This window comes from Haliotis cracherodii, unplaced genomic scaffold, assembly GCF_022045235.1.
Source record: "Haliotis cracherodii isolate W230 unplaced genomic scaffold, xgHalCrac1.p SCAF_5, whole genome shotgun sequence".
Taxonomy (NCBI): Eukaryota; Metazoa; Mollusca; class Gastropoda; order Lepetellida; family Haliotidae; genus Haliotis; species Haliotis cracherodii.
Window position 1 is genome coordinate 31,507,181 of NW_027266308.1, and position 16,510 is coordinate 31,523,690.

The 16,510-nt window shown below is 37.4% G+C and overlaps 1 protein-coding gene across 1 annotated transcript; it reads right to left on the reverse strand.

Annotated features, from left to right (window-relative positions):
* Positions 1–2,037: 2,037 nt before the first annotated feature.
* LOC139443170 (SNW domain-containing protein 1-like) lies at positions 2,038–16,444 on the reverse strand. Its single transcript, XM_071224129.1, has 14 exons — positions 16,382–16,444; positions 12,049–12,121; positions 10,011–10,085; positions 9,361–9,522; positions 8,439–8,638; positions 8,196–8,300; positions 7,865–7,934; positions 7,604–7,669; positions 6,802–6,918; positions 5,025–5,160; positions 4,489–4,588; positions 4,217–4,334; positions 3,659–3,816; positions 2,038–3,048 (listed from the first exon to the last, which is right to left on the reverse strand). Exons 1-14 carry the CDS (start codon positions 16,396–16,398, stop codon positions 2,841–2,843), a joined length of 1,605 nt encoding a protein of 534 aa, XP_071080230.1. The 5' UTR covers positions 16,399–16,444; the 3' UTR covers positions 2,038–2,840.
* Between the last annotated feature and the right edge of the window lie 66 nt (positions 16,445–16,510).

Consider the following 16,510-nt stretch of genomic DNA (forward strand, 5'->3'; position numbering starts at 1 on the left):
TGGATTGATGTTGATGAGCAGCCCACTACAACAGTCCAGCCTGGATAGGATCAGACGCCTCAATAAATGATGTGCAGCTTCGTTTGTAAGGTAAAGTCCCTATGGATCCGATTTTCCGTATGTGGAAGTAGCAGGATCTACATGTATGATATGTGACTATTCATGAATATGTCAGCGTCTAGATAAACACCTAATTGTTTAACTTTACTGCTGTATGGTATGCATGAATCTCCAATCACCATAGATGTTTCAGTGACCCAAGATCTTTAGGTCCAGATCTGACAAGCTTGGCTTCTGTTTTGTTGTCATTGGCTTTCAGCCATCCACATCTTGACGCCAACCAAGCAGTCTTCTAATAGTGACTTTGAAACATTTTCAGGAATGAATGATTATCGAACTGGGTGTTATCGGCATAAAAGTAATGTGTTACTGTATGACGATCAATGATATTCCCGAGGTGCCGTGTGTAAAGCGTAAAGTGGATCGGTCCAAGGACTGAACCTTGTAGCACACCACATAGACTAACATCTAGTCTCTGAAATGAACATATCGTTAAAAAAAAAATAGTTGTTAAATTATCTTAATAAAAAAAATAATTAAAAGGAGCCCAGACTCTCTTCATTTTCAGATACCGTAGAAATCTAGACTTGCCAAACATTATAGACTTGCATGGGCTGTATTTGATATATTTGTATCAGGGTCTGTAAGACAGACTACACACCACAAGTCAGGTCGAGTCTCTGAGATGGTGTTATCTGTGATAACAGCCTACTTCCAGTCAACGAGGTAAGAGAAAAACTAGCTTAATGCAGTTCTGTCTATTCCGATTTGATATCGTAAACAATTTATAAGCTTCTTGTGGTCAACTGTATCCAAAGCTGCACTCAAACCAAAAAGTACGAGTAAACTGTCCATCCTAGAATCGGCTGCACACAGATCATTCACTAGGCGCAGGAGAGCAGTTTCTTTACTATGGCCCGGGCCAGACTCATGTATATCCATGAGTCAATAAAGTGACAGGACAGATTGAAGTAGGATTTTCAGAGATTTCTCTAGAATCTTGGACATGAATGTGAGATTCGAAACAAGTCTGTAATTTTCCAGCTCATTAATATCCAAGACATTTTCAACAAAGGTTTTACCAATGCTTGTAGAGAGAGCTACTCTGGGTAGGCATTTTTCAAAACGTCAAACTTTCAATGATCAAGCACTCCATTTGAGTCAGTGAGTGAATTTAATGCTGCTTTAAACATTATTTCAGTTACCTTACTGCATGCCAGGGAGTAAAAATATCCAATTGATGGCAGTCACAGATGTTCACCACTTCAGATCAGAATCAAAGTGAATAAGAATCAAATCCATGATAATTGGATACCAAGGGATGCAACTCTGCTGTGTATTGTAGCACTTTATACCATTGGTACCCCCTGCATGCCTTTGTAATAATTGAAATAATGGATGCCAGAAATCATTTCTCCCACACATATGCCTTGAAGTGCAGTGAAGGGTACCTGGTAGGATGAGATGGTAATGTTAACTTTCTATAGCTCCAGAGGCAGCTTGGGATGTATTCTCACAACAGGGTTGAAAATAAAATTTGAGTGCACACTGATCCATTGACTCTGATAATGGTAATATGTTGTGCTGTTGTGCAGCTGTCCAAGTTGTAAGTGAGGCACCTTATCTGCTGTGATTATTTTCAATTTCACTACAGATTATTTTAACGTAGACTTGTGCAGACAAAAAAGTGTTCAGTTCAGTAAGGGACATTAGTGATAATATACATGAAGTTTTATGTTTTCTTGTCTCAAATAAAGTATATGCTATTTTGCATGGGTATGAAAATAGTTTCATATTCTCTTCTTGCTGTATCTATGCAGTCACCACAAACCAACTAAATAACAAAAAAACCATTGTACATTCACTTGTTGTTTATTCACAATATCATTTTCATAGGATACAATTTAATGAGAATTAACATAGTTATGGATACTAGCTTCTTGGAAGCCATGATGTGCCGCCATTCTGTCATTTAAATAACTGAGCTGCATGTACTCAGTTATTGATCATACCTTACAAGTAAAATCAGTCATTATCACCAAATGTATTCTGCAGGTAAAACCACATACACAAAACACTACTGAGAGATATCCTATTTACATGAATAACACATGAAATCTCCATGCATACAGTGTTAAAACAATTCTGATTTGACAATCTGAAAATTTTCATTTCACGTACACTGCACATGCTTCAATATGACATGATTGCAAAGTCCAGGTGTTTTGGATAAGGTATGTATGTACATATGTTCTTATTCAATCTGGATTTTTTCTTGACCCTGAAAGATATTTCACATGTAGCAAGCTAAGGAACACAAAGGCACATGTGATCCAATATTATTCTTTTCACTTGGCTCATTGTTTCAAAATCTATGTGACAATACCCCATTGTTTGAAAAGGAAATACGTACGCCAAAAGAAACATTCAATTATGTTGTAAAGCATCATTTGGTAAGTTTTTGTTTCCTCAGATGCTCGAGTTAAAATCTCTGCCCTGTTGAGCTAACAGTTAATATGTATCTGAATTTGCTGAGTGATAACTTGTCTCTTCCTTCTTCCATTCAGACATTAGACATGCACTCTTCTGTACTGGTATGAAAATGCAGTTCCCTCAACCCCCTGACAGAAGACCTGAAGTCATACCTATCAACTCAAAATGAGAATGTGTGATTTATCCCAGCGCATCCATGTTGAAAACTGGAACATACATGCTGATCACATCTGCTATGTGACTTGTGGGAGTAAGTCTTGATCTCATTGCCTCTTGCTTATTAATGCTTATTCTCTCCGCTTTTGTTTGCTCTTGCTAGATTCATAGTCCCTGCTAGACCTAGAGTCATCTCCAGCACGCTTCTGACCCCGCTTAGCCTCTGTGAAGAATTTATCCAGACCAAACAAATCCTCCTCCACATCCTGTTCGAACTGCACTGGCCCATCACGGCGCCGACTTCTGTCAGTGCCCTCAAACTCCCTGTCTGGGACGAACCTGAAACAAAGAAAACAAACACTTACCTTCTGAACAGGGGACCTAACAGTCATGTTTATCCCTTTTTTATCCCAATCGCATCGCGACACCCAATGAATATTACATCAACAAATTCTAAAATTAATTTTTGACCATCCACCAAAGCATCTGTTTGACAAAGAGTATCCATTCTCATTGTTTTACTGAGTTTTTTACTCTAGTAAAGTGATATTACTGCACTTGCAGTCATTTGTATACCAGCAAATCAATACGTCTGAGATTCACATTTGGAGCTCAGGGGTATTCAAACACCAGGCTTGTATATAACTACTAAAGGCCACTTAATTACTCTAGAAAAGACAGCAAGAATCTGAGAATTTACTTTCCTACAGTGTTTCCCTAAACCAAAGTTAGAGGCTGGCCAAAGACTTTCCCCATACCATGGTTTATAGAGGTGAAGAGTTAGAGGCTAGCCAAAGAATTTCCACTAACCCTTGTTTATAGAGACAAACAGTTGACATTCCTTTCACCACAGTTATAGACTAGCAAAAGACTTTCCCCTAACCCTGAACTACAGAGGTCAACAGTTGACCTTCCCTTCACCTCTGAGGTGAACAACAATCATTCTGACCTCTTCTGTTTCATGAGGGTGTCAAAGTCCTCTCCATATAGATCCTTGTCCTTCCTGTTGGATGGACGGTAGATTTGGTTGCCTATGCTGTTCTCCTCACGCCAAGGCTTGTCATAGACGTTGTATGCCTCATCATCACCAAAACCACTGTCCATACCCTGCAAACACCACACTGACATGTCACACATCACATAAACAAATAAGATAAAGTAAGTGAGAAGCCAAATTCAGTCTGCAAATCACACAAGAAAATGGGCTGTTTTAAGAGAAATATTACAATGACAATCATAATGTTCTTGTATTTACTTATTATGTCAAAGAAAGGTCAGGCTAATATCAACTGCTTTATCATGACAATGCAAAGAGGGTGTGAACTACCTCTAGTAATTAATTTTGCTCTTTGCAAAGCACTATCTGCTGTGTTCCAACCATGATAGAATCCATGATATACATCATGCCAACTTTTTAAACTATAAAACCTTAAATACTGGAGATAAATGAGACTAAGAAACTCATTTCGACAAGAACCAATGCTGTCAATTCTGTACTTTCACAAACCTTGTTTGTGTTGAAGAGTCTTTGATCAAACTGTGTTTCTTGAGAACCTCCAGCATTGGGCAATCCCAGGGCAATCTTCTCACTGATGTCACGTTCACGCTCCTTCTGAATGCGAGATCTGTACAGCATAGACAACACTATGTCATCATATGTGAAATTTGAGGTCAAATCAAATATAATCTACCCATGTACTTGGGTAATATGACTTCAACAATCAATCCATAATTAATATTTTATGTACTATAAAGTTAGTTTAAATTGTTGACTGTTACCTCTTATCTGGGGCTGCCCTGGCTAGATTCCTGTCTCTCTGCCTCTCCTTTTGTCTGTCTCGTCTTAGTTCATTTCTCTCAACCTCCTCTTCATCACGTTCTAAAGAAGAGCAAAATATTTACAAAAACAACCCAAATAATCCGACACGGCAACTAATCAATTCGTCTGAGACTAGTGACAATCTTCTAGAGGGACTAGTTTTTTCTCCCACAAGATAGTTATTTTGCATAAGCCACTATTCCAAAATAAACTGCAGACTAGTTGGATATGACCAATAGTGTCTACCTCTGTCAATATCAAATTTGCAAAAGTTTCAGTAATGGATTACAGTAAACTTCATTGGTCACTTATAATATTAGGAGTATATTTTTGTTCCAGAGGACCAACCTTCTGCAACTGTGTATCTCTGAACATGAATTTCTTGCAGAACAAATACAATAATTTTTACTTGCATTGTTTGAAATATCAATGAACTGACAATATCATTTGAGTGTCATCTATTGCCCACATGACAACCACAGCTGGTATTACTCACCATCAGCTCTCCGTATCCCTGCACGCTCCTCCCTCGCCCTCTGGGCCAGCATCCTGAGACTCTCTTCCTTCTTCTCCTTCTCCTTCTGAGCCATCTTCTTCTCGATCTGCGCTCTCATCTCCACTGCCTCTCTAGCCTGGAACCAATCAGCACTACCTACACACACAGTGGTACAAACTCACATGCTGTCAGACAGAAAAAGATCTGCAAAAGCAGCCTTTCATGTTCATCTGCCTTCAACTTATGTGACCAATTTACGACCAGCATAGGATGCTGGGAACCAGTTCTAACCTGGAATCCCCATAGTAAACTGCAACAGTCAGCAGTTGCAGACGTAACGTGTACGAGAGACGGCTCTGCTGTCTATTGTACGCGAGACGGGTGCGGTCCACAGTACTCAATGAAGCGATTAATTCAATCACCGTGGCTCAGAATATACTTGTCAGGTGTCAAAGGCTACTGGTTGAGAGTTTTATGCAGAGCTCTAGAAAAGATTTTATTGAGTCTCCATAATGTTTAGTTGGTATTCAATTATTTCTTTACCAATATTTCTTTACATTTGGGTATTTTAACTTGAAAACCTGTTTCATACTAAAAATGAATTGTAGTATTTTACTTATAAGTTTCTCTTGCGTATTTGATACGCTAGGGATTTGCTATTTCAGTTTATTTAAAGGGCACGTTCACACGGAAATGAACCATTTTTTCTTGTACTTTTTCGACATTAAAAGTGTTAACATAGAAGTGTCATAGACAAAAATATAAAAACATCATATTTAATTAACATATTTTTTGCACTAAAACGATTCATATTTTTCACATTTACCAAGTGTTCTATTTCCATAACAAAAACACCATGGCTTATGCCCCTTGCAATATGACGTCATTGGTGCCAATTGATAAACATTATGACGTCATCATGCTTTGTTAGAGCCGCTTCACGTGGTGTAGGTACAGTTTTGTGATTCTAGCATCTCAGATGCCAGCCAGAATTGTATTATGCTGAGACACCACTGCGCCGGAGTGTGTCGTAGACCATGTTGTTTTACCACAAACTGGTCCTTGATATCTTTTGCGTTGAGAATAGACAGGGACCCAGTTGAATTGGCACCAATTACGTCATAATCTAAGGGGGATAACTCAGGCCTATTTCGCTCGTAAAACGAAGGCCTCATAACGGCATATCACTTTCACACTATTGTGAGCTTCCTACTTTCACTGTGAAAAAAAATGAGTGTATACTTTCAAACAGATACTAACTAATTCTAAAATTGAGTTTTGTTTAGAAAAAGAAAGAAAGTGATTTTTGCGTGTACACTTCCCCTTTAATCTAGATTTTACGCAAATACACAGCTATCTTTAGCTCTGTATAAGGACAAGTCTTTTCTTTAGCATCCATCAGTGAGTGAATGTTATATTACACATAGTCAACAATATTCCATCTTTCATCTATCTATAATCATCCATCTCACAAATTGTAACCACACCTAACACTCATATCAGTAACTCTCACATGAGGCACCTTTTTCTCCCCTGGAATATCTGGTTCATCTGTATCACATTAGATTTTCGGTCTGAGTTCTCAATAGTTTGGGAAAAACTGCAGACCTTAAACATCTCAACAAAAACTTGCATCTGAATCACCACAAGGATAAAAAGAACAAGTGTATCATTCAAACCTGACACAATGTTCTATTTATGAAACTTTCACAGAACAAACTGTTTATCAACCTCTCTCGCTGTAGCAAAAGAGGGACATGGATAAAAGAAGACTCACTTTTCTATCAGCAATATACAAGGCTTCAGCTAACTTGGCAAAGTTCTCATTGATGTGGACTCCCTGCAAACCACGGCCATCAGCAGCCAGACGTTTGTCAAGAGGTATAGTGTATCCCTGAAAATGACAAAACATTTATTGTTGAGCATAATCCAAATAGCCAAGATGAGGTGAAATGGAGTTAAACATCGAGTCCAACAAGATTATTGCACTTATATAGCAACGTGCATGCATGTGTGTATGGCTGCTTGCATAAGTATGCTGATTTTATAGTGCCAGCCCACTGAGATACCATGTTGCAGTTTAACATAAATACCCCGTTTAGACACAAACTGAGCTGACCAGTCCTTGTTTTAGCCCATTACGGCCAAGCGCCAAGCAGGGTAATAACAAGTACCATCTTTTAATGTCTTTTGGTAAGACACATACGGGCACTGAAGCCCCCGACCTTCTGCTCTCCGGGCAGACGTTCTACCACTAAGACTTTGGAGGTAGTCCCAAATACCCAAGAAGAAAAGCATAAATTGGTCATGCGGAGGGATGAATTATTATCTTGAACAGTTATTTTGAAGTAAGCAGTGCTAAAGGCAAAGATATAATGCTAGAACCTGTGACTTGTCAGGTGCCTATTTTTGCTCAAAGTGGCTCTCAAGAAAGCAAATTAAGTATCAATGCTGATATATGAAGACATAAGGTGTATGGTTTTACCCCCTTTCTAGCAACATCACAGCAGGGAACACCAGAAATGGGCTTGAAGGCATAAGGACACAAAGAGGTGTACATGGCAAATTCAATTACTTACTCTGTTGTTTTTCCAGTTTGAGATGCAGGGAGGAATCTTCCACTCTTGTTGCTCTTTTACTGTAACCTGAACACAATTTATAACATATCATACTTGAACAAATCTAACAATCAATCATAGCAATTTCATAGTTAAAACATTCAAGATAAAGGTGAATTTGTATTACTAATACATCATTTAATAAAAATTTGCAAATACATGTATATTCTTACAAAAAAATTCAAGGCAGTCTGTTTTGTAGAGCTGTAGTTGTATATTTACCTTTCTGTTAGGGGAGTGCATCACGGGTGCTGGCGGTGATGGAGGACCCCTGGGGATCTTCTTGTTCACTCTGAAGCGTGAATGTATTCACTTATACTAAATCGCTATCAACTGGACAATACGCAACATTTGTATCATTCTTTCAGATCAATCAATGTTCTGAAACCACTGATTTCTAAATCTCTTAACTATTAACATCAAAAGTATTTGTATTAGAATTTAAAAGCATCCCTAAAGTGGTAATTGTTTTTAGTTGTCTTGCTAGTTTTTCAGGGATGAACTGACTTGAAGACAAAACAATGTGTTACAATAACACCAAAAAATGACATACTTAAATCGTGGTGGTTCCATGGGGTCTTTCTGCACCTCCACCATTCTGATGATCCTCTGCTTGGCCCCCGAGTTAAAGGCCACACCCTGTTGAGATGGAGTGTACCTGAAACATACATGACACCAGAAGTTCAAAAAGATTCACCATATCCAACATAAACAGGAATTCCCGATGATCGGTAATAGCAATTTGACACACTTAAATGACAGCCAAAGCAAATGGTTATGAGCTTGACAACAGTACCTGATATACTGAGCAGGTGCTTGTTTCTCTGCATGCCGGACTGGCATGGCTGCCGATATCTTGCTGGAGACAAGCTTGGACAAAGCCTGCCTGGTCTTCTCTGTTGTGTCCTCAATTGCCTCTTCATCTGGACGTTGCAGATCAGGGTCATCCTCATCGATCATCTTTGGCACCAAGTCACCAGGACGGGAGTGGATCACCTAGAGTGAAAAGAACATGACATAACCATACCACCTCATTCACACATACATCGTCTGCAAACACTATCACACTATGTGACATTGTCACAAAGTAGTGAAAGATCCTTATTTATCTTGCATGCAGATATTGGTTAGAAAAGTAACCATTTGTTTGGATGATGTCTTTTGAACCAATACTGATTATGCATAATCTAAAACAGGAAGTGATGTAAAGCACATATTCACACCTCAAAATAGTGATACTGCAATAATATAGAGTTGCCCGCCCTTGAGTCGCTAATGATAGGTACTTTGTTTATCAAACGTGATAAAGATAATCAGCATTGATCAATCCTAATTGATGTGTCATAAAACCTGAACAAAGAACAAGAAACACTTTGAGAATGACATATTCAGTAGTTTAGTAAGTGTGCGTCATTACGATCCATGATAAGTAAATATATAACGTACCATGCAGACATCAGTAAAAAGGTGAGTTTCAGATAAGTTCATCTTCTTCGACACTAATGCTGTCCTCCTAAATGTCCTGAAGGATTTCTTTTTAAAAATTTGGTAATGTTTAGACATGTAAATTAATGTCCTATCAAAACGTGAAAGAAATCATGACATATCCCAAAGACATTTGTCAGCAAAATCTTTGGGGGTTGCTAAAATATTCCCCAGATGAGAACCTTACAATATGCTTTTCAAAGATCATAAAATGACATTTATAATCTGCTCACCTTATCTTTGCCATGTCCCTGTCTGGCAATGGCGTCATACTTGATCTTTCCATGCTGATCAAGTGACACAGCCAAAGAATTGGATGTGGTTTCTTTCAAACCCATCCCAAGTGGATACTGAGCAACATGAATTTCTGGGAAGGCTCCACCATCGCCAAAATCCTGCAATTTAAACAATAAAATCCACTGTTTAAATCTGAAATACAACACTAATGTAATCAAACAGTAAACAGGGTTAAAATACTGACCGCCAAAATTATTCAGCAAATGTCATTGAGGCAGGAAGAAAATAACATTCAGCACGTTTGGGATTTCAAATTTCGCAAGGATACAAAACTACAATATGCCTTATGTTGAACATGTGCCATATGTAGCTCAACTACAATATTAAGAAAGATCTAAGAAATCTGTGAATAGTATGTTTACATGAAAAACCTTCAGGCTTTAGAAATTCACATGCCTACATACATGACATATACAAGTCTACAAAATGCTATATCTTGAACATTTGCTGGAATACGTAACTTGACTACACATGTATAAGAAGAGCTAAATAATTCATAATCCCATTAAATCTGTGACTAAGACATTTATCTGCATGGCAACACAGGGATCATGATATGCCATCAACCCAAATGTCATGGTCATACCTCCTGTGATCTTGGTATCCATCCCTTCCTGTGTCCATATGGTGGGGCAGCCCTCTTGCTTGTGACAGGGGTAACCTGGAGACATATATTGAAATGAGAATCACAAGGAACACTTTCAATTCACTGCAAGCAATATGCACAATATTCAAGTTTTTTTCCAAAGACCTATTTTGATGCTATCTGATGGAACAAGAGTCATCAGAAAGATGACATATCCCCCCGGCAGCTGTCTGTAAAGTAACCACAAGTAAATGTGCAATTCTGTATGTAATGAGTCAAGAGTTGAATGTTCTTTAAGAAGCGTACATTGTTTACCAACAAAAAACCCACCATGGTTGCATCCATATGAAATGGAAAGTAAAACGTGTGTTTCTGTGTTTTTTTTTTTATGCAAACAAATTACAAGAAACAAGCGTATAGTCAACGAAGTCATCTATATTCCCCACCCATTTTAACACGTTATGGTCCCAAACCAGGTAACTGACCCAACATTTCTCTTAGCCCATGTCAAAATAGCTGCAATGGAAATTCTAAAATAAACATTTCTAAAACTCCTTAATATCAAATGGCACCTGTTCAGTATGTACTTTATATATGGAGATGCAATGTTTGGCAAGGAAATATTTAACAGTTTATTTGTTATACTCCACAAGTAAACCCACCCTATATGAAATCTTAAAATTTGTTGCAACTTGTTGCCATGGAAACGTAAGAAATAATAAAAAAAATATTCCTAAATAGCAAAAGGCACCAGTTCAGTATGTGCCTGGTAGACATGCAAAGTTTTGTAAGAAAGTATTTAACAGTTTTTGAGTTACGCTCCGGAAACGAAAACCATCCTTATAGAACCTAAGTCCAACTTGTTACCATGTAAACATAAAAAATAAAAATCTATGATATTCCTAAATAGTAAAAGGCACAAGTTCAGTATGTGCCTGGTACAGATGCAAAGTTTTGTAAGAAAGCATTTAACAGTCTTTGAGTTACGCTCCGGAAACGAACACCACCCTTATAGAACCTAAGTCAAACTTGTTGCCATGTAAACGTAAAAAATTTAAATTTCTAAAATTCCTAAATAGCAAAAGACACCAGTTCAGCATGAGTCTGATAGACATGCAAAGTTGTGTAACAAAGTTTTGAATGGGTTTTGAGTTATGCTCCTGAAACGAACTCTACCCTATAGAACCTAAGTCCAACTGGTTGCCATGGAAACATAAAAAATAAATAATTTTTTTTCCCTAAATAGCAAAAGGCACCAGTTCAGTATGTGCCTGGTAGACATGCAAAGTTTTGTAAGAAAGTATTTACTGGTTTTTGAGTTACGCTCCGGAAACGAACACAACCCTTATAGAACCTAAGTCAAACTTGTTACCATGGAAACGTAAACAATATTTAAAAAAAAATATTCCTAAATAGCAAAAGGCACAACTTAAGTATGTGACTGATAGATATGCCAAGTTTCAATCAAATACACTGAACTATTTTCGAGTTCTTCCCCGGAAAAGGAAATGATTACGGATGGACAGACGAACGGACGGACGGACGGACAGACAGACAGACTGGCTGATCGCTATATCCCCCCGCATAATATGCCGGGGGATAAAAAGCAATCATACATCCATTGATTTTTATAACCATGATAACCCATCTAAAATTTTACAAGTACAATTGTATTTGTAACATGCATGATTAGTACTTATTTTGATTGATAACGGTGCAGTGTCCATGGTAACCACAGTAACACCTCATCATGCTCATACACATTTGAAAAATGTTGGCTGCCTTTCATTAAACTGTTTTGTTCTGTCAAATATTGATCAAAAGAAAATGTATGCAAATACTTATGACCCAAAATGCCAAAGACCTGGGCCCACTTGCACAAAGTGATCTTAGCGCTATGACTATCGTAAGCCCATGTTAAAGAATAGGAGTTCTGATCATCTTAGTGCTATGGGCCCTGAGGAATAGTCTTATTAATTGAAATCTAAAAGAAGCTGAACAGCTGGACATTACTTAAAATGAACATGAAATCAATTACCTGCATTTGTGACCTGTACTGTCGGTCTTCATCATCTCTATCATATATACGTTGAGATGGGGCTGGTAATATACTGAAATTAAAAACAAATGCTTATGATGTTAAAATGACATCCAAAAGAAAAATAAGTGTTGAAAAAATGCTTTCATCTCATTGATTATCTTGGTAAGTGTTGATATGATTTGTTCATTTGTGTATGCTGCAGTCAGCAATATTCCAAATGTATTAAAGTTGTCTGTAAACAAGTGGTTGATATTATGAGCAATGTCCCACACAGTTAGGATATGTTCACATGAATCATCCAAGTCATCAAATCTGACCACATGATTAATCTTCACCGGGTGCAGCTATATCATGTACACAGTGCAAATTGGCTCCAGGTGCTCCATTGATCTCGAGTGCCTCTTTATCTTTCGGGTCACTTGTGTGAGGTTTAGGGTGGGTTAGCCCCAACTCTATCCCCAGCCCATGGATCCTTTTTCCTATCAAGAACCTTTAAGATCATTACAGTTAGTATAGGTACCCCTTTCCTACAATCCTTAGCATCGGGCTACCCTTGCCAATCATAAAACTTCCTTGAGTTATGATCCTTAGGGTTAGGTCCCCTTTTCTGATTCATAGGGTTAGCTATCTCAGCAGGCTAAAGGTTAATGAATAAGTCCAGTATAATTTGAGTGAGTGAGTGTGTTCGGTTTAATGCCGTTTGATGTAGGAGGAAAGCCTGCGGTGATGCAGGTCTTAGACGTTTACCACTTTGGAGAAACCCACAAGCAAGGGTGTGGTGCTGACATACTGAGAGACATGACAGGGGTGAACCAGGATTTTTACCGATGATCATAGCTTTCTTGCATGCCCAAGGGTCGTAACTCTGCACACCAAATTGTGATGCCTAAGACGACTCATGGGCACCAAGTGCCCCCAAATGAAATTTAAGGTAAGTCAGTATTGGAAAAAGTGGCTTCGTTTTATTACTTGCATAAAGCCAAACAATCGAGCACTAACATTTTGTAATTGGTCCCGTGTTAAAATGTTGACTCATCAGATTACGGTAACTCATAAGCCGAGCCTAGCTTCAAGCTGGTAATGACAGTTCAACAACCAGCATGCATAGGTTGCTCGGGACCAATTCTAAACCTAAATGGATTTATATGTTAATGCATAATAAGAGCTATATATAAGCTTTTGGTTATTTGGGTATTTTACCCAGGGGTTTGATTTTGATTGGGTATTTTACGCAAATACGCACCTTATCTTGAGATCTCTTATTTTGTTATACATTCAATGAAAAAAACAGCCTGCTGTAACTGACAAAAACTGTTTTTTCCTCTATGATGTCAAAAGACAGAGAGGTTGTACACATACAAAGAAAGGGGGAATAACACTGCTTTGCTTGGCACTAGTTTATTGTAACTCAGGTCACTTGGTGAGCATTAGCTGTTGACAAGTACAATATATTTCTGTGGTGTTTTGTTCATGAGAACCAAACTATTCCAACACAAATATCGATATTGAAACTGTATACGTTTAGGCATAAATAAAAAAGTCGATAAAGAAATGATGAAATCGTACTTCATGAAAAAGGAAGTAGTAGCAAAATGGATGGCCCTATCTAACCTATAAACTGGTTCTTAGATTCCAACGCTTCCAGATTTGACGCTTTTTCGACACGACATAAAATGACTGCTTCCACCATGTAAATAATGTCTTGAATAAATAAACAATTACTCGTAGCATGATAAGATAGTTTACCGTGTATCTTAACTGGACAAGACATACTTCAATTTTACATAATCAAATACCCCAAAGAATATTTCAAAACAAACAGAATTATATTCATTATTGGACATGTATTTTTTTATTTATTATGTGATTATTTCTCTTCATCTTGTCTCAGAATTATACAATAAAGATGCGAAGAAAGCTCCTTTGGTATAGAATTATAATCGTATAAGGTTTGATCAACAGGGTAGTGGGTACATGGCATGGTATATATTTTTTATACTTTTGACATCACTACCGTTGACTGTCTTTTACAAAATAGCATGTTCACCGACAACAGTATGTGGGATTTTACAAGGGGACTTTCCTTGATTCAGGGCTGGTATATACATAAATGTGACATGTAAGTAATCAGAAACATTCTGACAATCTGTGTACTGTTAGTGTTATTTGTTTTTATGTATGTCATTGAAACCAAGAGAAATAGTCAGGAATGCTGATAAATACCATTGTCATTGTGCTGAAAATGTTGAGCCAATGTATGCAACAAATAGACGAATGGATAGCTCAAAATAAGTGGAAATGCTAAACAGTGTAAAATCTGAATTTTGCTTTGTTTACATTTTCAACTAGTGCAGTTTTCTGAGCATAGGGTTCATTTTCACACCTAATTTATTTTGCTTGATTTCATCCAGACACTTTGTATTGGTGACAAATACCATTTGTCATTTGATTCTAAATTGATGAGGAATTCAAGGATACAAGTACTGCAGCAGAGTTTGAAACATATGTGACATTATAGGCTTCTCATAACCAGCATACGTGAAACATGATTTTGTAAACACTATCCAATATGGCGAAAAGTTCACTTAGGTGTTCGTGTTTGCGCATTTTCCAAAACATTCTAAACGATTCAAAGGCAATGTTTTTGTATGACCATTGGTGATTTGACAAAAGACACATTCCCGCGATCACTAATATGCTGTTTTTGAAATTTATTTCTCTGAGCATGCTGAGTAAATATAAAAAATATAGATTTGAAAACATGCTGTAAATAACACCATGAATATGGTGATTTAGTAATGTAATTTTGAACAATATAGATTTGCCCAATCTCACTAAAATCATGAAAATCAGATCTTAGTTCTCGCTATCGCTAAACTTTGTTTAGCGACAGCGAGAACTTAGATCTGATATTAATGAGATTGAGCTTTGCCAAAAATGACAGTGGATGTTTTCACAGAACAGGGAATTTCCAACAGAATTCCAGCATTAGAAATTGGCGCTTGTCCTATAGTCCTTGCCAAACTGCCAAATAGTTACCGGTAAGATATCATAAGGACCAGTAGAAATTTACCCTTTTTAAGAGTTTTGCAATATCTTGTGATATCATTATAAGGACTAGTGGACTAAAACTGTTAGTTTCTATAGCTGAATTCAAAACTGTGAAGTGTATTTGTGTCCTTGATGTATGTTTAATTTTTCTTCGACTTCAAAGGAAGACTTGACGGGGAGGGACATATATGTCCCTCTGGCATCCAGGGGATTAAAATGCATTTCTCCCCTCAACTTTTACATAAAGTATATGTTACCACTGGGGACTAATATTCAATCCAAAAAGCTAAAGGGGGTCTGAAAAAAAATAATGAATCATAAGCAAATGCATGTTTTAAATGAGCCTTAGCAAAGTTGGCTGAACCTGTATCAGAAGCAAATATACTGCTGGCAACTCTGCTGTTTACCAGGTGCAGCTTTAAAAAAGTACTAAATGGCTCTGCCTCTAATTTCACTGAACTTGAATCATCGATTCTTAGATGGTTATATTATGGTCTATATATTTTTTAACAAGTTAAACTTTTGTAGAGGAATATGGTGACCTCACATGGGCATCAAGGTAAACAAATAGGGACTGATTACTAGATTTATATATACAACAAACACTAATAAAAAAAAATATTGGAAAGAGCATGTATTGTCCCATGGTAAAGTTCTGGCTAACTAGGCCTATATCAACTCTATAAGCCAAGCTCAGCTTCAAGCTAGTAATGCATGACTTCGATCCTCTGCACAGCACTAATTGAAATCCAAAAGAATATGTTGGTAAAGAGTGGCGGTGCGGTACTTCCGAATGGCTGGTCAATAAATCTTCCATCGGCTAATCGGTGTGTCTATCAGGTTTACGTATTCTACGAGCTAACTGTTGTTGTTATACGTTAGATTGTCTCTGGTTAGATATACTTTTCACAGATAATCATATTTCATAAACTTGTGCCATTTGATTTTGACACATAAAACGTTTTAATTTCCATGTGTACGCCATGAGTCCTCTTCTTCTTTAATTACAGATATTACCTATTATATTTAAAACAAACTATTCCACAATCTAAATCTAATAATAATGGAACTTAAAATTGTGCCGGTGTGGAACACAACACATGCTTTCAATGTCCTTATTTTTTGTCATTTATTATCGTTTGAGGTGTCACAGCACATGAGTATACTAAACTAGAGTTGCGATACATACAGTAAAACAATAGAATATCATTTTTTTTAGTTTTACACAACACATACAGCGTAAACAATAACAAAACACCAGACTCGTCCAAATACTCACTTCGATAAGGACGCCATTTTGTTTCGTCTGTGGGGTACGTTCACATTACCGGTATCTCAGCTCGAATGCGCAACTGCATTTGTAAAGATGATATTTACACATTCATAGACAGTAGCCCAGTCAATCGAT